Here is a 23,753-nt window from a genome sequence, read left to right on the forward strand (position 1 = left end):
ACAGGAAGTGTCCGTCTCCAATAAAAGTACAGTTTTAAAACAAACATGTCTATATCATCACTAACGATTCAGATGTTGTTCTTACCACATTGTAAAACCATGTGTAGAGCATATGAAAATAGTGTAACATCAGCTTCCTCATGAGCCATGTACTTGATTACTTCAGTATTTGATGGAGCATAGCAAATCAATAACCTGTTACTTATTTGGGCTGCTGCTTAAAACAATATTTTGGGTAGGAAGAGCTGTTGTCAGCATCAGGAGTAGTTGTTTAACAGCACCAGCAGATAGACATCTTTCTCCTTTATGGTGTTTAATAGATGGGAGTGTCATAATTATCTGAAACAATATATGTGTCATAGTCTCATTTCACAACATTTATCATGATGGTGTGGATGAGGGTACATTAGAACCAGTTGGCCATTTCATATGATACATCAAACTATTGCCATCAGTGAGCTGATCATCTGGAGAATAAGCTACTGAAGTAGTGATAACAAGTCTCCGTAGCAGAACTGCTTTCTTTCCTTTTCACATGTTACTGCATTCACAGAATAGTGGCAACAGAACTACAGACAGTTCATATTTAAGAATATCTAACAAATTCATCTTGCTTTGTTGAGAGATAACTAATAAGTGAGCTCATACCTTTCCTGAATCATAAATTTCTTTTTTCCTACTTTAAGGCTTTTCTTCATTGTAGCATGGTTGTTACTTCTTTATAAATTGTGTCGTAAAAGCCAGTAAGTAATTTGTTTTTGAAAGCAGTGGCCATTCCATCAGCAGTAACTAGATCATCATGAACATTTATTCTATCATCAACTCTCTGGCCAGTGAAGATGTTAACTGACTAACAAATGATGCATGATTGTGAGAGAGCGAATTTTATTTTCTTGTTGTCATGTGCATCCAGCATTTACCTACGATTTCCTCTCTCTTTATGAGAATTGGCTACTGCTCATCTTGCTGCTTCAAACATTAGGTCCATTGACACGAATATTTCATTACATATGTGCTGTGAAAGTACCCATCCAGCTATCTGATTAGGAGACACTGTCATCCCTATAAGACACCCTTTCCTACCGTGGGTGTAAGTCTGTTCATGAAACTGGTCAAGAGGTAGAGAATTGTAAAACCTGAGTTTGTGTTGATGCACATGTGCTCATACTATTAGAAGAATTTTCACATTTTCTGACAAATATTTTCCATTTCTAGTATGTGAATTGTCATATACCTTGCATGATCCCATTGACCAGCTCCAAAAAAGTATGGAAGTATATGTTTTAAGCAATCATTTCTAACCACCTGTCTATTTCTCTTTGCGATCTTATGAAGATATGGATGATTATTATGGGATAAATAAGCATAGCTAACCATATCCTTCTGGCAGGATTACCTATGGGATTATGGAAAATTCAGCCCGTCATCTCCAGGATGGGCAAAAGCCCCCATCTGCCACAAATTTGCCCTGTAATCCACAATAATGAACAGGATAAGCACACAGGCACAGTCAGGAAATGATATTTTACAATACCACACAATCAGAAATGTGTGGGCTTCTGTGTATTTGAACAACATTTTTTCAGGAAAAACAAAAGTCAAAACTTAAACAAGTACTCAATATGCTTTACATTTTGTTTATCCATGACTCAGAAAATTATTTTAAATGTGACTTTACCTCTCAATCTTTGTTTATAATGGCATTTTCTTCATATAGTTTTGTTTAAAAAAAAGTAAATATGTGTTCTTGATTCTGACAATGAGTTCAGAGACCCATAACATAAAACCATTTAAATGGGTGTAGGCATTGTCACTAAAAACTGATTTTAGTTGAAATGTGGAATCGAAAGTTCTGGCAGAAGTAAAGGTAACAACCGTTCACTGAACAGAAGAGGCACTGATTTGTCAACAGGCACATAAACAAGACCTTTGGACAATTTCTCTCTCTCCCTCTCTCTCTCTCTCTCTCTGTCTCTCTCTCTCTCTCTCTCTCTCTCTCTCTCTCTCTCTCTCTCTCTCTCTCACACACACACACACACACACACACACACCTGTACCGCTACATTAAGCCAGCTAAGTATACACCAGGTCACACACACACACACACACACACACACACACACACCTGTACCGCTACATTAAGCCAGCTAAGTATACACCAGGCACAAGGTACTAATTTGTGAACTGCAGCTCAAAAAAAGATTTATCTGGAAGTCTTGTTTACACGCCTGTCAACAAATCAGTATCTCTACTACTCAGTGAGTTGTTCTCGTTACTCCTAAATTAGTTGAACAGAGCATTACCCCATGCTTTTAAACATCTTGGCATTTATACCAAATCTCATCATTCATAAATAAACTTCAGTCTGTTATTTTTTACATTACTCTAGTACTTCGTCTTGCCTCACTCCCTTACTCATTAAGCTGCAGATGTATGTATAATTGTATATAGTTTACATGCTTGAATATCATACAAAAATGTAATTTCTTTATATCAATACAAAGCTACCCTGTGTGCTTCTACTCTGTCAATGATAAATGATGGTTCTTGTGCAATGAGAATATTCCACTGAAGTGCATGTCAGCAGCTTAATTTTCATTATTTAGTTATTTATAATATTCCATAAAGACTGTTTACTAAATATGACTGGGGATTCACCATGCATGAGTGTTAATTTCCGACTGTGTGACTGTGACATGGTCTCTGATCATGGAATTATGTTATCTCATGGTGTAAATGATGTTACTATTTACATTTATGATGTACATTTACTGTATATTTCAACTGTATGTAATGTGAAGTTCTGGTAGAAACAAAATAAATGTCCATTTGCATAAAAGACGGTAAAATTGGCAGAATGTATGGGATCTATTGTCTGAGTCAAACTTTAGCCTTTCTATTTTAGCATGAATTTAATTCTGTATAAAAGTGTTTCCTGGTAAGTTGGTGTATACACTACCATTTTTTCCAGGGTCATTTTTTACAGTATCACAATGGTTACAAATTTATAACATACAGTTTTAAATTTATATTATTTTTGGGGTATGATGTATAGTTTAGTTATTATTATTATTATTATTATTATTATTAGTAGTAGTAGTAGTATTCACACATTCCTGGAAGACACTTGGCACAGTGACTGATGGGATTAATGGATTGACAAAAGTCACAAGACAGTGTACAATGTTGGACCAATATTCATTTGAGAATAAACATCAATTCAAAACACCTTACAGCTGTCTAAATTTCCAAATTGTTGTTTTATTGAGCAACCAGTAGTTACAATATATTACACCATCTTCAGGACACCTGACCAATGTGTAGAAAGATTTCCACCTCTAGTCCAGTCAAAATAGGGGCAAACATTCAATGACTGGTACCCATAGTTTTTTGATATAGTGATTACTTCAGTCATCACCTGCTGAAACTGGTTGCTCAATAAAATAACTATTTGGAAATTTAGATGACTGAAAGGTGTTTTGATTTGACATTCTGTATTGAACAAGTGAGGTCCCTCAACCATCTGTATAAAGATGGCCACTCAGAGAATATTCATTTGCTTCAGGCCACTACCTACCTTGGTCCAGTACACAGTGTAAGTACCCTGGCATTTTTGTATTCTGCATTGTCTATACAGTTCTGACTTTTGTTCCTTGTGTTGTTACTCCAATTTACCTGTCTGTTTCTGCACATAGAAGCAAACTTCGTGGTAAATTTTACAGTGAGGGAAATATGTCAGTTACTGCTACTACTAACTTTCATTTGTACGAATTCAGTGGGCTCCAATAAACCATGGGACCAAGTTTCTTCAAGGAGTGCATGAATAATATGCCCATATCACATTTGTACCATGTATTGTGTAAATAAAATTTATAGCTGTGTGGATTAGTAAGTAATTACAATCATTTTTCTATGTCAGGTGGACTTGGAACCTCAAGGACGACTGCATATTAAAGTTGATTTGAAATGGAAGACTCAAACAGGTATGTTGGTATAAGCTGTCCAAAGTTTGGAATGCAAACTTGTTTGTATTTACACAGGGGCTCTGCATGAGCTGTTACATGTGTCTTGTAACTAATTTCTTCCACAGCAAACTGCAGCTTCCCAATGTCCTACCAATATATCAAATCCCATAATTGCAGTTGAGTCTATGTCATTATTCCACTTCACATTCCCAAGCATTTTTAATTCCATAATTTTTGTGATATCTACATCTACACTCCACAAGCCACTATATGGAGCATAGCAAACAGTATTCTGTACCACTAACAGTCATTTCATTTCCTGTTCCACTCACAAACGGAGTGTGGGAAAAATGGCTGTCTGTATCCCTCTGTATGAGCCCTAATTTGTCTTGTCTTATCTTCATGGTCATTACATAAAACGTCCATTGGTGGCAGTACAATCTTTCTGCTTCAAATGTCCATTCTCTAAACTTTCTCAACAGGATTCCTCAAAAAGAACGTTGCCTTCCCTCCAAGGATTCCCACATGAGTTCCGGAAGCATCTCTGTAACACCTGCATGTTGTCCAAACCCACCGGTAACAAATATAAGAGCCAGCCTCTTCCTTTAATCTGACCTGGTGCAGATCCCAAACACTCAAGCAGTACTGAAGAATAGGCCACACTAGTGTCCTATATGAGACTAGTGTCCTATATGAGGTCTCCTTTACAGATGAACTACACTTTCCTAAAATTCGCGAAATAAACCGAAGTTGACCATTTGCCTTCCCTACTACAATCCTTACATGCTTGTTCCATTTCATGCAATATTACACCCAGATATTTAAAAAAATGTGACTGTGTCAAGTAGTGTTTTCTACTTATCTACATTAATTTAAATTTTTCTTTGTTTAGAGTTACACCAACCAGAAATTTTGTCTAAGACATCTTGTATCCTCCTGCAATCACTCAAAAACTACCACCTTCCTGTACACCACAGCATCATCAGCAAAGAGGCACAGATTGCTGTCCACCCTGTTGCCAGATCATGTATGTATATGGAAAATAAGAGCAGTCCTGTCACACTCGCCTGGGGCGTTGCTGATGATATCCTTGTCTCTGATGAATAATTGCCATCAAGAACTACTTACTGGGTTCTATTCCTTAAGAAGTCTTCATGCCACTCATGTATGTAGGAATCTGTTCCATGTGCTCATGCCTTCATTACCAATGTGCAGTGGGGCACTGTGTCAAATACTTTTTGACAATCTAAAAATTTGGAATCTGCTAGCTGCCCTTCATCCAGAGTTTACAGTATATCATGTGTTGATGCTAGCAATTAATCATGCTGTCAAAAGGTACCACTTTGTAGGTTTTGTGAAATGCTCAACTTCACATTTACCTGCATGACTCCATGAACATCCACATACAATCTTCCAACAAAAATGTGTACATTATTAAATTAAAAATATGGTGAGCTGTACTACTGTAGCTTAATAAGTGCAAAGAGGTGTACCAATTTTTTTCTATCACTGAGTGCACCGACTTGCAGCTTCATGTAAATTGATTATTTCTTTTCAAATTAGTTTATTTTTCTCTCAAATTGTTTTATGGTTAGTTTATGAAGGTTACATTACATTCAAACAATGGAAAATCCAGGATGGAATGTAACAATATTATGAGAAGGAAGGTTGCTACTCACCATATAGAGGAGATGCTGAGTCACACACAGGCACAACAAAAAGACCCCCACAATTATAGCTTTTGGCCATTAAGGCCTCCGTCAACAATACACACACACACACACACACACACACACACACAAACACAGCTCACACACACGACTGCAATCTCAGGCAACTGAAACCACAATGTGAGCAGCAGCACTAGTGCATGATGGAAGTGGCAACTGGGTGGGGGTAAGGAGGAGCCTGGAGTGGGGAGGGGGAGGGATAGTATGGTGGGGGTGGCGGACAGTGAAGAGCTGCAGGTTAGACTGAGGGCAGGGAAGATGGGGGGGGGGGGGGGGGTGGAGTAGTGGAAAAGGAGAGAAATAAAAAATGACTGGGTGTGGTGGTGGAATGATGGCTGTGTAGTGCTGGAATGGGAACAGAGAAGGGGCAGGATGGGAGAGGAATGATTAATGAAGGTTGAGGCCAGGAAGGTTACGGGAATGTAGGATGTACTGCAGGGAAAGTTCCCATCTGCACAGTTCAGAAAAGCTGGTGTTGATGGGAAGGACCCATATGGCACAGGCTATGAAGAAGTGATTGAAGTGAAGGATATCATGTCTGGCAGTGTGTTCAGCAACAGGGTGGTCCACTTGTTTCTTGGCCACAGTTTGTTTATCGTTACAAATGGTTCAAATGGCTCTAAGCACTATGGGACTTAACATCTGAGACAGCAGTCCCCTAGAACTTAGAAGTACTTAAACATAACTAACCCACGTCCATGCCTGAGGCAGGATTCGGACCAGCGACTGTAGCGGTCACGCGGTTCTGGACTGAAGCGCCTAGAACCGCTCGGCCACACCGACTGGCTATTATTGTTACATTCCATCATGGATTTTCCATTGTTTGATTACATTACATTCAAATATATTTAAGAAAAGAAAAAAGTCTATTGTTTTACATTAACAAAAATTATGAATTCAACAAAGCATGAGAGTATTGTTATGGAAACTGCAAAGATGAGTGATGTAGGTGTTATTGCCAGTAGTATTTAGAAACAACAGAAGCCACAAAAATTTAACAAAACTCCAGGGCCAATGGGATCATTATTAGGTTCTTTAGTATCTACAGAGGAGTGACAATGTCGCTAGACTACACAGTTGGTGTGGTTACTTCACAGACTGGCAGTGCCTATATAACAGTCAGGGAACTGAACCACATGAAAGGAAAATGAACTCATCATGTAAGGCAGTCTGCATTTGACCCCACATAGTGACAGGCATGGAAATGCAGCACATGGCTGATGCAGATAGCTAACAGCTAAGCACTTGGCAACAACACATGGCACAAATGCAAGATGAGGTCCGAGGTGGCTGCACTCAAGGCAAGCACTGGCCCACCCAGCCCACTGCCATGCACAGGTAAACACTTCTGCCAGCAGGTCTGTGCACGCCCTATGTGGCAGGTTTCCATACTATCCCACTGTGTTATCTGTGCCGACTTGTCTGCCTCCATCGTGATATCTGCTGGTAGACATGCTAAATCTCTTCCCCCTGAAAAGGCCACTTAGGGCCAGAAATGAGCAGGTTAGGGTTGTGACCTCCAACACAGAACCAGAGGGGCCCTAGACAATATGGCAGTGCACTGACCACTGCAAGAGGCAATTCCGACGCCACTCGATGCACCAGAAGTGCCCAGAGACTGAGATAATGGGGGTGCACCATTAGCAGTGGAGGCAAGGCCACCTGCATTGCTGAAAGGAGGGAGGGAAGGAGGCAGAGGAAGAAGAGGGAGTATCAGAAACCACGGGAGGAGGACGTATCAGAAGCCACAGGCGCCATGTCGGCAGCTGCAAGTGCGAACCTCACTGGGAGCCGAGGCCGCAGGTGACAGGAGCACAGCAGAGGGTACGGAGGGGGTGTCAGTGGGGAAGCACACCACAGCAATCGAGAGCCCTCAACCTGACCAATCGTAAATGACCCTGCTGCCCGACTGACCGAAAGACTGTGGTGATGATGTAGCGACAGGGCACGGGCACAGCCCATTTGCACGGTGGGTCAGCTGCTCCTTGCTGACATCCACCACGTACAACTACCAACCTTTGTGGCCGACCGTGACACCCGGCAACCACCTCTGCTGCTGGCCAAAGGCCCAGATCCAAACAACAGCCCAGGAAGTAAATGTGGTGGCCCACATTGGTTTGTAGAATGCGAATCTGAGTGGAGAGCAAATTCAGGAGACCCTGTGGCTGGTGCCCATGCAAATTTTCCACCAGATTGCACCCAGTGAATGGCTTGGTATGTAGGCAGAAAACTCGACAACAGTTGTCACAGGAAGTGGCAGACACATGTTTTCATTTGAGTCGTAAATGTACAACCGAAGCTTCCAGCTCCGAGTTAGAAGCAGGTGAAACGAGACAGTTGTCAGATGCTAGATACCATTGTGAATGCAAAAATGCTCAAACTCCTTTGACACAAATTACGTACCATTATCAGACACAAGGGTTCTGGGGGATCTGCCAGTGGCAAATAACTGACAGTGCACGAACAGCGGCAGTCGACAATGTGGAGGACAGCTCGGCAATATACCAGAAACTGAACAATAGATCAACCACCAACCACCACATGCTGCCCAAATATTGACTCTTGAAATCAATGTGCACCTTTTACCGAGGGTGCCTCACGACAAGCCAAAGAGAAAACTGGCACAGTGGTGCAGTCTGGTTCTGTGCGCAGGCCCCGCAAGCCTGTCCCAGATTTCAGTGTCACGATCAGTCACTGGACATGACATTGTGTCAGTGCTTTTCTGTGAGTCATACACCAGTGCAAGGCATTCAGTATCTGAAGTATGCAAGGACCCAGTGTCATGGAATGTCACTCAACGTGTTGATCCTCCACTTCAAGCAGGAGGATCCCTTGGAGAATGACCCGGTAGCCGTGACAGGACATCAGCACTGACATGCTGGGCGGTAATGAACATCGTAGCAATAGTTATTGAGAAACAGTGCCCACCTCTGCAATCAATTGGCAGTCCTATCCAGCAGCTCGGAATGAGGAACAAATAAGGAAACCAACACCTTGGTTTCGGTGATGAGGAGGAACCTCACTCCATATAGGAAGATGTGAAAATTTTTAATTCATTTTCCACATGTGAATAATTATGCTGTGCAGTGGAAAGTATCTTCAAGCTATAATCAGTGGGCTGTTCAGTGCCAGCCAGGTTCCAATGGGACAGGTTGGCAGCAGTACCACATTGAATTACATCACAGGCCAGGCTTCGAGGTTTATCTGGCACAAAAGAAGTCAGACAGGGAGCCGAGCGCGAACACTGCTCGAGCAACTGAAAACTCTGTTGACAATCTGCAGAACAGATAAACTTAATGCCCTTCTGGTAAGCCGATTAAGAGGCTGTAGATGTGCGCAGCCCGGGAAATGAACTGAGCATAATACGAAATCTTACCCAGAAAAGAGTGGATCTCCTTCAGAGTCCTGGACACTGGCAAGTTGACAATGGCTTTGATGTGGTCATCCATAGGAACGAGACCATCTTTATTAAGCTATTTTCCAAAAAATTCACCTTTGTGGAGAAACAACTGTGCTTTCCCTGTTTGCAATGAAGATGATGCTCCAGAAGATATTAGAAAACTGACTGCAGGTTTTGTAAGTGATCGAGGTAATGATGCGACAGGGAATGTCCTGAAGCAATTGCCCCAAATATCGTTCACAAATTCCAGGCACAGACAAGATTCGACAGGGCAGGTGAGTTGACCGGTAAAGCCCGTAGGAGGCATCGAGGACCGGGAAAGTCTGAGAAATGGTGCCGGACGGCAACTACAGGCAGGAATCGTGCAAGTTGATGCAGGAAAAATACTGGTCCTCCCGACAACTTCACAAATAATTCTGCCTGCCGTAGTTTGGGATATGAATTCACGATGTGTTGCCTGTTGACAGTCAGTTTAAAATTGTTGGAAAAGCGCACTGTGCTGTTGGACTTTGACTCACTGCCAGAGGGGTGGCTCATCGACTTGATGAAATAGGAGAAATGTCACCTTGAACCTGCCAAAGCTTCAACTCTACCTTTACCTTGTTGTGCATAATGAAAGATATGGGACATGGGATAGAGAATTTAGGTATCCCTGACAACTTAAGAGAAACATGTACATTGAAATTTTCCACCTGGCCCCAGGTTTTATCAAAGTTTAGTTCTGTAGATCATTTTCCCGATTATTTTATCGATATGATGTGAAACAAGTCAGATTACAAGATATATATGCACACTTGAATAGTGCTAATATTAATATTACTGAAATTTTTAGTTCTACACATGCAACTACATTTAGAGGTATTATTTTTTTTAATGATTTCTGAAACAAAAACTCGTCCATGTAGTAGAAGGAGTTGTCCAAAAGAAATGATTTTAAGCTAAATTTAAAACTTGATCTGCTACCTGTGAGACACTTCATGTTGTTCGGCAAATGATCAAAGATTTTTGTTGGTGAATAATGTACTCCTTTTTGAGCAACTGACAGCTTCAATAATGGACAGGAAAGGTCATTTTTCCCTCTAGTGTTGTATGTATGAACATCACTGTTCTTCGCAAATTGAGATGGGTTATTTGTAACAAATTTCATTAGTGGGCTGTAGGCCTACAGTAAAGAGTTCAAATTGTGAAAGGTAATAGACTGAGACACTAAATGCACTTTGTCAGTGATCTGGAAGCCAAAAACAAGGAAGTGTCTAGCCAAAACTATTTTGTGCCAGTGGTGAATTGACCACTAACAATGTAAGTTGCCATTCCACATTCTTATAATGCATGGAGATGGAGAACTGCCCCTGCAAAGGAATGTGCTGTTTACTATAAGACACAAATAGGTGGAGTGGCTGTTACAACTCTTGGCTCCCCAAAAGCCTGTACATATCAAAATTAATGACACTGAGTCTCACTCCAACATCTACCTGAAATTCGATCGGTTGCCCATTGTAATCTCTTACCTCCTTCCTTCTTCCATCTATGGTCCACATTAAACAATTCCCAGGCCAAGTAATTAATAAGCAAAGTCTTTTATAAAGATTTGACTGGAGCGAAGATTACAGTAAACTTTCAAGTTTACTTAGCTTTTCACGTTGAGATGGCTCCAGTTCTTGTTGTCTAGGGGTCTGATTCTTGAAGCTGAAAATTTAACATCAAGTTCTCATGGTTGATTTGAACTAAATAAATTGGAAGATTGATGTTGCAGAATTTTTTATGTAACTATATTTTCCACTGATTTTCTCACATGTTAGTATATTATACAGTATTTTGATTTTTCACATTAACAAAGCTGAAATTACATTGTTCACACTTATTATACAAAAATAAGTCTGATCACATCAAAGTCAAGCATACGACTCTCACACTCTGCGGAAATAACACTATTCCAAAGGGTTTACAATTTTTCTTAACAAATGAATTCCTACTAGTTTTCAATACTTTATTAATTTCAACTATTATTTCATACAAGAATCCAGAAATAAACATAGTAAGCAGTACAGGATTGTGTCATTAATAATAGAAATTTTAAGTGTGCAAATAATTCATACTTTCAAATATTTCTAAAAAAAAAAAAACAATAAAAAATAAAAAATAATAAACTCTACATTGAGAACTAGTACTTATTGATTGTAACATCAAATCTAAAATATTTTATAAAGTATTTCCTTTTCATAAATGTTAGCTTGAAATATAACATACTGTGTATAAAGTTACATGAAAGTTTTCTGGAAAGCAACTGAGATAAAATTGACCTGTTCAAAATTAAAAAAATAATATTGGAATCTACAATTGCTATTGAGGAAAAGTGATGACTATGCACGTAGGATGTCAGAGGCAGCCTGAGAATCCAGCATCAGGGTTTCCAATTACCAACTCTCTCAAATGATTGACTCATGGCCCCCCAACTATCACAAACAGTTGCCGAATGACCTGTCTGATGGTATCCATGTAAGAGCAGTCTTGGTGAATATGCAACAAATAAAAATACTGGCAGGACCACTGGCTCACCCATTAAGCAGAAGGAGAACAACACTGAAGACCCAAAAAATGCTGTTGGCAGGAATTAAGATGCTACTAGCAGTGCAAACCTACTGAGCTTGACACAGGTGAGGATGAGCGGCACGTGATGCCAATGCACCGGAATCATCAATGGTGGCAACAACAATGACTCAGCAGGATTTGAGGCTACCTGGGATATCCTGCAGGGGCAATAGGAGCTGTTTATTGTGCACACCTAATTGTGCCACCTGCCAGTTATCAGAAAGGGCATATCTTCCTGCCACTATAAGCTAATGTAGTTTGGCAATTTGGGCATAGGACAAGATCTATGCCCCAGTCTGAAATTCAGTATCAGGACCTAACTGGATAATCAGGGTCCTAAATTAGCAATTCTGGGTATGAGGTAGCACATTTAGGACACTCAAAGAGATACTTGTGCAAGAGGTGTTGCTGATCTGTGATCTGGGCTACATGCAACTGTCAAGTATGCTGGTTAAGCTTAACTGTGCCACCACCACATGATTTTGAAAATACTGTGTAAGCAACCAACAAAGCTTGTCAAATGGGAGTTTCTCAGTCTCAGTATAGAGCTTCAAATTTTGGACAACTTCATATAAACCTGCACTGCTGGAAAACAAAATCACCTTATCAACTGGATAGACCATATGCCTTACATGGCTGTGCAGAAGAACTGGTGCAGATAATTCTCCCCCCCCCCCCCCCCCTTTCCTTTGCCTCATCAAAACTGGCAGTGTTGGGGGTGGCATGGGTGAGAAACTGCACAGCATGTGCCTTGCACCCCCCCTCCCCCCACCCCCACCCTTCCCCCACTGGCAAGACAAGGGGATGAAGGAAGTCCACATTTTGGTTTATCAGTGCCTGCACCTACTCCTGTTGCTGCTGATACTGCTGTTGCCCCTTGTCCTTCTGTTGGTGCAACTGTTCCAGACAACAATGCAGAAATGCTGGGTCCATTATGGCCCAAGTTAAAACTGGGAAAGTGGAAAAAGAAAAGAATAGGGGCATCATATGTGTAAGACTTCCTACCTTGCCACTTCAGTATCTGCACAGGCATGATGACTGTAAATGCTCAGCACTGATACTTCATGGGCTGCCGGTGGCTTAAGAAACATGGAATTGTGCACTTCACAGAATGAAAGCTACATAATATCCTATGATTACAGTATCCATGAGTCAAAATTTGAATTTAGTCAACTCATAACAGATATCTGGATGCAACAATTTGTCAGAATATGAAACAGAATGATCATGTACGCTCAGCCGTAGGTAAAGCAGCTGGCAGATTTCGGTTCATTGGTAGAACACTGAGAAAAAGCAAATTTCCTGTGGAGAAATTGCTTAGAAATCACTCATGCAACCCATTCTAGAATACGGCTCAAATGTATGGGACCCATACCAAATAGGACTAATGGGGGATATTGAAAATATATAAAGAAGGGCAACACAAGTGGTTACAGGTCGTTTGGCCAGTGGAAGAGTGTCACAGAGATGCTGAAGAAATTGAGCTGGCAGATACTTGAAGATAGATGCGAACTGTCCTGAGAAAGCCTACTTACAAAGTTTCAAATCCCAGCTTTAAATGATGACTGTAGGCTCTCATAGGAATCGTGCGGAGAAGATTAAATTAATTGTGGCATCCATAAAGGCATTTAAACATTTATTCCTTCCACACTCCATATGTGACTGGAATGGGAAGAAGCCCTAATAACTGGTACAATGGGAAGTATGCTCTACCATGCAATTAATAGTAGTTTACAGAGCATCTGTAGCTGCAGATGTAAATATAGAAATTCTAAAAACAAAGAAAAAATACTGTCAGTATAGGTTGTTCCAAAAAGTGCACATATGTGTATACAGAATGAACTCTATTTTTCAAGATGTGATTGATGTGAATAATATTGTCAACATTATATCAAACAATGAAAAATCCAGGATGGAATATAACAATGTTGTGAAATAAAAGTTCCTACTCACCATAAAGCGGAGATGCTGAGTCGCAGATAGGTACAACAAAAAGACAGTTACAAATAATAACTTTCAGCCTTTGTCAGAATTAGACAGCAAACACACATATATGCACTCATGCAAACGCAACTCACACACACATGACTGCAGTCTCAGGCAACTGAGGCCACAGTCTCTCTGACACACAGTTCCCCACGAATGTCTTCATATTGCCTCATGGATGCAGTGTAGCTTCCCTTAAGTTTCGGTTGTCTCACTCATCTCTGTTCAGCCTGAGAGAAGCATTTACTGCATTGTGGAAAGAATCGCCTAATTGATTTTGCTCTCCACAAAATCAAAGGAGGACAATGAATCTTCCTGTGGAATCATTCCTCATGCATTCCACAAAGAATGCATTGTACTCTTCCTCTCCTTTCATTGTTATCCCTCAAAGTAATTCTTCTATCCCAAGAATTTCTTCAAATGTTTGAACATCAGTTTACAAAGCATGATGTGACTGGCTGCCATGACAAATTACTATCCTTTACCATTTGATACTGTCGTGATACAATCTAATCTAATTCTGTCTCTTGGAAAACAGGATGATCAGCTTCTCTGAAGACAGTCCTTGACTTTTAAATGTACATACAAAATTCAGCTCCTAGCAATATGTGTATCTTGCCAGGAGACCACAACTCTGAATTAGTGAATTGTCCATTTGGCAAGTTCTACTTACTCATCTCTGTCATTTTCTCCAGCAAAACTAAACATTCGACAGACAACATTAGTTGCTTATGCAGGAGCCCACTTGACACAGACGCTGTTTTGTTTGTGAAAGTGTTGAGCATATTCCTTGACTTGGTACTCGGCTGTATCACCTTTGAAATTTGAGGCATTGTGCACACGCTTTCAGTATGAAGCATGACTGTGACCCTCAATCTAATAGAGTACACCAAGTCTGCCATTTGCCAAAGCTGTCTTGCAACTTAATTCTTCCTGTCAGAAGAAGCATTCGTTTGCCTGGGCTGACCTTCAATGACAGTAACTTGATGTACTTGACTGATGTTTCTTATAGTGCTCATGTTGCATATCAGTTGGACAATTCTTCCTTATGCCATATTGTGCACATTGTAATGCCGCATGCTGTAACATGTGGTGTCATTTTCCACAAGTAGGGCAGCTAATGGATGTGCATTGAGAATCCCTGTGGGCACTCTTCAGACAGTTGTAGCACACAGTGTTGTGCATCACAATGTCCTTGTGTTTGCTACATGCAGTTTGATTGAATTTTCTGCACTTGTGCAACATGTTAGGCTTGTTGCAAATGATGCTTGCAGCAGTAGTAGTGATGTAAATCTATCTCAACAACTCCACTGCTTGCCATTGGAGGCCTTCTCTTGTTTATTATCAGATATACCATGACATAGTGGTACTGTAACCTTGAGACAATTTCAACTGATTTGTATTTGTTTTTGAGAAAAGCACATGTTTCTTTGAATGTCAGAAAGCTGTTTGAACACGGACTGGCTTCAAATTCTGTTCTTATAGACTGTTCAATTCATGCTATAAGGAGCTGTGACGTAATGAAGACTTGTAAAGACACCTTGTGCTGTAATGCCATCAACGCTTGCACAGTGCTTAAAGCCTCATTCAGGAGTGCACAAAGCTCACTTGCACATGCCTTTCTCATTGACAATAGCTTAATGGTTTCTTTGAATGTGAAGATAGTATCTGTTCTTTCGGGCATGTCCAAAAGAACAGATACCATTGGTGATCTTGCAGCTCTCGAAGCATGAAATTACAGTCAAATTCAGACCATTATCTACTTACAGGTGTTGATAAATATCAACAGAGACAGTTGAAAACGTGTGCCTCAACCGGGACACGAACCCAGGATCTCCAGCTTGCATGGTAGATGCTCTATCTCGGTTGTGGCACATGTTTTCTACTGTCCCCATTGATATTTATCAATGCCTGTAAGCAGATAATGGTCTGGATTTCATTGTAATTTCATTCTTTGCATTTGCTGATGCTATCAACTGAGTATTATTGTACAAGTATCTATTGCAAACCAAATCAAAAGCTATATTGAAATTAGTCTTTGGAAGACCAACACTTACAGTTAATGAACTAAGTAAATGATGATACTTAGCAGTGTCCTCTAATTCATCATTATTTATGACAAAACTCACAAACATCTCACAAAAATGTCTGAATTGCATTACTGTTACCAGTAAATCATGACACTTTTATGGTGAGCAGCTTGATGCTATATTTCAATGCACTGAAGGTAGATCCAACATCTGAAAAAACCTTATCACCTGCATTGGCATGATTCATCCAAATTGCTCTCTCTTTCTGTCTCTCTCTAGGAGGTTTTTTTTACCATATTTTCTAATACTTCTCAACAATCTTTGGAAACTGTTCTAGCCTGACACTATTACCCAGAGTGTCTGATTTACTTGTTACATGGAATTCATTTGTAAACTGTAACACCTGCGTGAGACTTTCTTTTGTCATCGAGCATGTAGTAACAAGTTTCTTTCTTAAAACTTCATCCATGATGGAAAGCTAATAGTGGCAGCCAACAGCAGAAACAGCTGTTAAAATAAGTGGGAAAAACTGGAAGCAGGAGAGCCAGACCACGGTAGTTACCGTATAGGTGTGCCATGTTGCTGCTGCCGGCTGAACGAACATGCTGCTCCATTGAAACTTGTCCCTGCTGTTCTGCCAATGAATGGCTGCTGCTGGACATTATGCCATCAAATCCATCACAATTCAGCCTGGAAGGACCAAAATCTTAGCATCCACAAAAAAGTGTAAAGTGTAAATGTTATCAGAGGACCACAAATTTAGGAGGACTGTGCAGTGGTTCGATCCATTCAGGCTGCAATGAAAGATGATATGTGTTAGAGAATCACTTATTACATACAGTTACGTTAACATTCACAGTGCAAAATATACACCTCCACCATTTAGTGTATGAGGCAGGAGTGCCACAAGCTACAACAGCTGATCAACCAAAACTGCAGTCACTATTGTTCTCACCCTCACAGTGACGAGAGACGGTTAGGCATGTCTGGATGGACAAACTGCTGACCATTGTCCCTTAGAAACAAATAACTCTAGAGTGGGCAATGCTCTCCAGTGACTCAGTCAAATGTGGCAAATGAATGAGTACAATTAATCCACAGTGAAGATTAAAACCATTGATCAAATATGTTGTAATTATATCATCTACTGCATGAATAGAAGATGATAATTTGTGTACTCTTGGAACTAGCGGGAATAAATACACATCTAATCTAATTTTTCCACGAAATAACTAAATGTTTTTGAAGATTCTGTTATTCTATTATAAAATAATCTCATTAGATATACTTATTGTATTCTTATACAAAAAACCATTTACAACTGTCACAATTATTTTACAAAATATCTTGTGAGAAACTCCTCTCGTTATGCTGTGTAATGCCTTTAAAGTATGAGCACATTCATCATTAAAATTGACTATAATATTTTTAAAATTTCTCAGTGTAAACTGTATGAGTGATATTTTATAAGCACAACACAAATATGTAAGCTTCTTATGTGTGTTGTTTCTTACAGAAAAGCCTCGGGAGTTCAAAGAACGACAAGGCTTCAATCGCCGACGTGGTGCAATGCGCAGACGTGTCCATCAAGTAAATGGACACAAATTTATGGCAACTTTTCTTCGGCAGCCCACTTTCTGTTCACACTGTCGGGATTTTATATGGTTTGTTAGACATAGTTTCAACTTACCTATTACTTAAATGTAGCATAGCATTGGTACAACTTATGGTATAAGAAATATTTTTCCTTTCAGAGTGACACTTAATTGTTTGGCACTTCTAGGAATGAACATTTTATATTTTTACGGTTCTGTACCTCAATTAGTAAAAAGAGAATCCTTCTAGGATCACCTGTTGTCTGTCCATCTGTCTGTCTGTCTGACTATTCAGAGCCCTTTTCCTCATAAATGGTGAGATGTATCAAGTTAAAATTTATGTCACATATTAAGAACACAATCCCTTGGTGATGTAAAAAAGCTTCTAAGTCAATGTAATCAAAAGATATGTCAATTAATGTCAAATATTTTGATACTCGCAAACTCACTCATCGAAACCTGTCAGGTACTTCCCATGGATCTAGAACCAAGAAATTTGGCAGGAAGAAAGGTTTCACAGTATAAGTAAAGGGAAAAAATCCGAACTTGTTAATTTGTAACTATATCACATGAAAAAAAACTTTTTTTGTCATTTGTTATCAGACTATCTGTCTGTCCCTCTGTGTATTAAGACCTCTTTTCATCAGCAATGGGTAGACATATTGAATTGAAATTTATGTCCCATACTGAGGACTACAGTCCTTTGATGGTGTAAATATGTGAAGCTTCTATGTCTATGTAATTGAAAGATATGGTGATTTTTGTCACAAGTTTTGATACTTGCAAACTCACTGATTAAAACCTATAGCGTACTTCCTCTTGATGTAGAATCATGAAATTTGGCCAGAAGAAAGGTTTCACAGTACAAGTAAAAGATAATGAATCAGAAAATTATTATTTTGTAATTATATCACACACAAAAATGTTTCTTTTATCATTTGTTATCTGACATCAAACATGAAATTAAAACATTCTTGAGAGTCTTGGAATCCCTGAGACCAATACCTTGCTTGTATCATGTCAATAATAAGTAAAAATCATTGAGGTCCTCAATACCTTGAATGGATGAACTGTCTATATGGATAATTAAGTTTTTGTGGAACACTCAGAGTGAGAATCTTACACCTGGCCAATTTTTATATTTTTAGAGAGCACAAAAAGCGAGTTTTATTGACTAAACGTAGTAAGTATTATTAGAACTGTCTCAATGATATGTCTACTCACCATGCAGGGGAGTGGGGGAGGGCGGAGGGGGGGGGGGGGAGAAAAAAAAACAGACAAAACTTGGTGACCCTGTTAGTTTATAGAAGCTGATGCTTCCATGTTTGATAAAAGAAAAAAAATCAATTGAGGGAGATGGGATTTATGAAAATTCAGTAGCTAGGTGAAATGGAAATCAACAATCATGCTGCTGATTATAAAATTCCCTCTAGTTTTGTCTAAATGATCAATGACACAGTCAGTCTTCCTCCTTGATCCTTGTAAAACTTCACAGAACTCTACATTTTATCCTCTCTACTTCAGGTGTCATCAGTACTTTTAGTGTCTCATTTCCTAAGTTCCTCAGTATCACTTGATGTAATTTGATTACATCCCGTCACCCATGTTTTACTTCTGTTGATACACATCTTGTAACCTCATTTCAAGACAGTATCTGTTCTGTTTAACTACTCTTACAAGGCCTGTACTGAATCTGGCAGAATTACAATGTCATCAGCAAACTGCACAGTTTTTATTTCTTCTGCATGAACTTTAACTCTTTCTGCAAAGTTTTCTCCAACTATTGCTTCCCTTTCATGTCTTTCAAGTGTTATATCTGCACTCTGGTTTCTGTACAAGCTGTATATAACCTTCCACTCGCTGCATTTTATATCTTTTTGACCATTACTGATGTACCAATGCTGACCGGTTTACTAATAGCCTGGAGGTGCAAGAAATTATCACTTTGACCTTGCAGAACAATGCTTTATTTGCATCCTCCGAGGGAATAAGATGGTACACAAGAATTATCGAAAACAGATTGGATAAATACACATTCTTACATAGATAAATGTATTTCCAAGAAGAACATTACTTTTACTTGGCATAACTACAAGAGAGTAATAACTGACTAGAAAATAAAAACAGAACTATTATTTCTCAAAATAATATGTATGCTCCATAATGGCTGTAAAATATTCAATGCTAATTCCAGCACCCCTGGTGGCTGGCATGGAAAGTCCACTCATAGCTGTGATATAAACAAAACACGCTCACGCACAACACATGCGGCACTTTGCTACGCTACAGAAAGTGAACTTTGTTGCTACAACAGCCCCCTTGGTGAACGCGAAGCACCATCCAGGTAATGCGCGGGGAAGTGCACATGCCAACCCTATCTCATCGTGCAGGTTTGTGGTGGTACTTGGATAGTAGAAGGGGGTTCTGCAACAGCTGGAGGCAGTTCTGCAACAAAGGTAAATTGTGTCAGTGCTAGAGCAGGAAGTTGCGGTCATGGACAGTTGTAAGCAGGATCCTCATGCAGAACATAACCTTGTTTCACTCTTATCAGTTGTCACTGTAGATGATTTTCCATTTAGCAGTATCTCAAAGGTGTGTTCTCCTCATTCCAACACATTGTGTGGGCTGCTGTAGTGCAAGTCTAATGCCATCTGCACAAAGCCTGACGTGAGTGCAGGACACTAAATCATGAAGAATGTAGGTAGCAGGAAAGCTGTGTCTTGAAACTTGGAGAGGGCAAAGTGGAATGACATGTTTCCTGAGCTTAACTATAATGTCATTATGATCCTGACCAAGTGTCTGTGGTGGTGGTGGTGGTGGTGCTTCGCCAAATTCTGCAGGAAGTCATAGTGTGTTGCTGAACACTAGTTCTGCAGGTGAAGTGTCAAAGTCAGATATGTGCGCTGTCCGAAGACCCAGTAAAATCATTGGCAACACAATAGTCCAGTCTGATCCATGGCATATGATCGCTGCCGTGAGTGTGCAACACCAGCACTCAATTAAACCACTACTGGCCCAATGGTAACTAGTAGTCTGGTGGTACACTGTGTCGCAGAACTTGGCTAATTGAGAGAATAGTTCAGCCTTGAACTGGTGGCTGTGATCTGTCGTCACATGTAATGGGCAACCAAAGTGAGAAATCCAGCTTGAGGTAAACACAGAAGCTACTGGTTATGTCATCTATCAGAGTTGCCTCGGGCCAGCGTGTCAGGTGATCAATCATAGTTAGAATATATCGCTGTGTGCTGGAAGGAGGCAGTGGGACTATGACATTGATGTGGATGTGTGCTTCTCCTACATAGGTCAATGGAAGGTTTCAAATTGCTTTGCTGACATTTTATATAAGTACATGCCCATTCTTGGCAATATTTTTGCACTCTGGGCCACACAAATCTGAAGCTGAAATGTGGATGGAATACACAGAGGGGCCCTACATGGGAAATGACCTTGAAGATGATGTTCTAGAAAGTGAAGAGGAAATAGATAAAGACAAGATGGGAGATATGATACTGTGAGAAGATTTGAAAGATCTCTAAAAGATCTAAGTGGAAACATTGTCCCTGGAATAGACGAAATTCCCTCAAAATTATTGAGATCCTTGGGAAAGCCAGTCATGACGCATCTACTCCACCTGGTGTGCAAAATATTTGAGACAGGTGAAATACATCCAGACTTCAAGAAGAATGTAATAATTCCAACTCCAGAGAGAACAGGTGCTGACAGGCATGAATATTACTGAATTATCAATTTACTAAGTCATGATCATAAAATATTGACATAAATTATTTACAAAAGACTGGAAAAATTAGTAGAAGGTGAGCTTTGGGAAAGCTATTTTGTGTTCTGGAAAAATGTAATAACATGTGAAACAATACTGACCCTGCAACTTGTTTTAGGAGATAGGTTAAAGACAGGCAAACATATGTTTATGGCAACTGCAACTTAGAGAAAACTTTTGACCATGTTGACTGAAATACATTCTTTGAAATTCTGTAGGTAGAAAGTGTAGCAACAAAGTTCACTTTCTGTCAGTGCAGTGAAGTGTCGTGTGTGCTGTGCGTGAGTGTGGTTTTGTTTATGTTGCGGCGTTGAATATTTCACAGCCACCACGGAGTGCACATACTGTTTTGAGAAATAATAGTTATATTGTTATTTTATAATCAGTTATTATTCTCTTGTAGTTACACTGAGTAAAAGTAATGTTCTTCACGGAGATCCAGTTATCTATGCAAGATTGTGTATTTATCCGATCTGTATTTGCTACTCTTTGAGCACTGCCTAATTCCCTTGGCAGACACAAATAAAGTTTTGTTTTGCAAGGTCACAGTGATAATTTTGCACCTTCAGGCTATTAACAAACCAGTCATCACTGATACATTAGTAATGGCCAAAGTGGTGTCCGTGATGTGATTTGAAAATACCAAGAAGTGCAGTTCCACTGTATATGACATGACAGAGTCATTAGAAGAAATAATTCCAACAGTCGTGTGACTCACAATGTGCTTACTCACATTCTGGGTACACGAACTGGTGCTTTGGTTTGCGCAAGTCAAAGCCAGCTTCCTCTGTGGTGGTATTGCTATGGACTCCACAAAGTTAGACAATCATTACACCGCGAAGAACAAGGTGTAATCACTGTACTGGTGGCAGTCAACGCATATGAGGAATTGAAGGCTGAGCTGATAAGACGAGTTTCCACATCAGAAGAGGAGTATATAGGACAGGTCTTAACTCATAAGACGTGGGAGAATGCAAACCATTGCAGTTTTTATGGCACTTGTGAAGCAAGGAAGACATCGGTGTGCCTGATAGCCTGCTGCATACATTGTGGAGTCGCTGTCTGCTGCCACACATACAAGCCATCATAGCATCGCAGACTGACAGGCCCATGGATGCAGTGGCTGACTTGGCCGACTGTATAATTGATGATACAGCCAGGTTGCAATTAGTATGTCAGTAGCAGCATGCAATGGTGCAGTGGCGGTGTCAAACAATCTAACACAAGCCATGCCATCCGCAGCTCTGACTGGTATGCTGGCAGTGACGCATCTGAGCCTACCACTGGGTACAGTCACTCATGTGGATCATGATAACCTGGCAGTGAAAGTCGACCACCTCACCAAATGAATTGAGGAGTTACTCTCTCGACATCCTCAACTACTTCTTCCACCACAGGACAAGAACAACCCTCCATCTGTTGGTACAGCAAGAAATTTGGAAACCAGGCATGTAAGTGTACATCTCCTTGCAGATACACCAATGCCAACAGATGTCACATGTCAGATGCTTTCTCTGATTATGAAACATCATCCCAACGCCTCTTTGTCAGTGACAGAAAGACAGGCTAACAAGTATCTAGTAAATATCAGCTTGGATTTATGTATTCTTCCCCATAAACTACTACATTGTTACTCACAACATTGTTCTACCTGTCTGCTGCCAACAATTCATCGATCAAAACCTATGGCACCCAGTGCATTGAACTGGACCTAGGAGTACACAAGATGTGGGACTTTACCATCACAAACGTAACCTAGCCTATCATGAGTGCTGATCTAAGAGGTATGTCACAATACCTTACATTATATCATGACTACAAATGGCTCACCAGTCACTTGCTGCCCTCTGCGTCTAGTGCCCAACCGGTTAGCTATCGCAAAATCAGAATTCGATGTTATGCTGAGAGAGGAGATTATACAACCGTCTAGTAGTCATTGGTCATCTTCACTACACCTTATGTCTAAGAAAAGCAGCATGTAGCTCCCACATGGTGATTACTGTGCTCTCAATGCCTGGACTGTACCAGATCGATATACCTCGCCTCTACTGCACTATTACAACTACAATGGTTTTTACTGTTTTGGACTGTACTAAGGCTTATATACAGATACCAGTTGCAGAGGAAGACATTCCACAAACAGCACCTGTCGCCACTTTTGGTTTATTTGAAAGCAAATACGTGACATTCAGCTTGAGCAATGCTGCACAACATTTTATTGACCCAGTACTGCAAGGACTGTCATGCTCTTTTGTGTATCTATATTATGTTTTAATTTTTTCTTCAACTGCATAACAACACAAACAACATCTGTTACAAGTTTTAGAGCGGCCCAAAAAATATGGGGTAGTGTTAAATATAGCCAAATGTGTGTTTTGCAGTCGCAGAATCTCATCAAAAGGCTCACTTCCCTTACCAGAAAAAGTGGAAGCCATACTGCAGAGCTCATGAGCTACGTCGGTTTCTTGATATGTTCATTTTCTACCATCAGTATCTGCCACACTCTGCTGAAGTACAAGAACCACTTATTGCACCATTGGTTGGTCCAAAAGTCAAGGGAACTTCACCAATTCAGTGGATTGATGATTGATTCGGCCTTTGAAGTGGCAAAACCCAACATAACGGACACAGTGCTCCTCGCTCACCCTGTATTTGATGCTCCACTTGCATTAGTAGTGGA

The 23,753-nt window shown here is 40.1% G+C and overlaps 1 protein-coding gene across 2 annotated transcripts in view; it reads left to right on the forward strand.

The window, feature by feature from the left end:
- The window catches only part of LOC126257468 (calcium-independent protein kinase C), a 243,931-nt gene that overhangs the window by 59,406 nt on the left and 160,772 nt on the right, over positions 1–23,753 (forward strand). For both annotated transcript variants that reach the window (XM_049955566.1, XM_049955567.1), the window contains exons 2-3: positions 3,920–3,983; positions 17,217–17,364. In XM_049955566.1, coding sequence (XP_049811523.1) covers positions 3,920–3,983; positions 17,217–17,364 — 212 coding nt within the window. The remainder of the gene's footprint in view (positions 1–3,919; positions 3,984–17,216; positions 17,365–23,753) is intronic.

This window comes from Schistocerca nitens, chromosome 1, assembly GCF_023898315.1.
Source record: "Schistocerca nitens isolate TAMUIC-IGC-003100 chromosome 1, iqSchNite1.1, whole genome shotgun sequence".
Classification (NCBI taxonomy): domain Eukaryota; kingdom Metazoa; phylum Arthropoda; class Insecta; order Orthoptera; family Acrididae; genus Schistocerca; species Schistocerca nitens.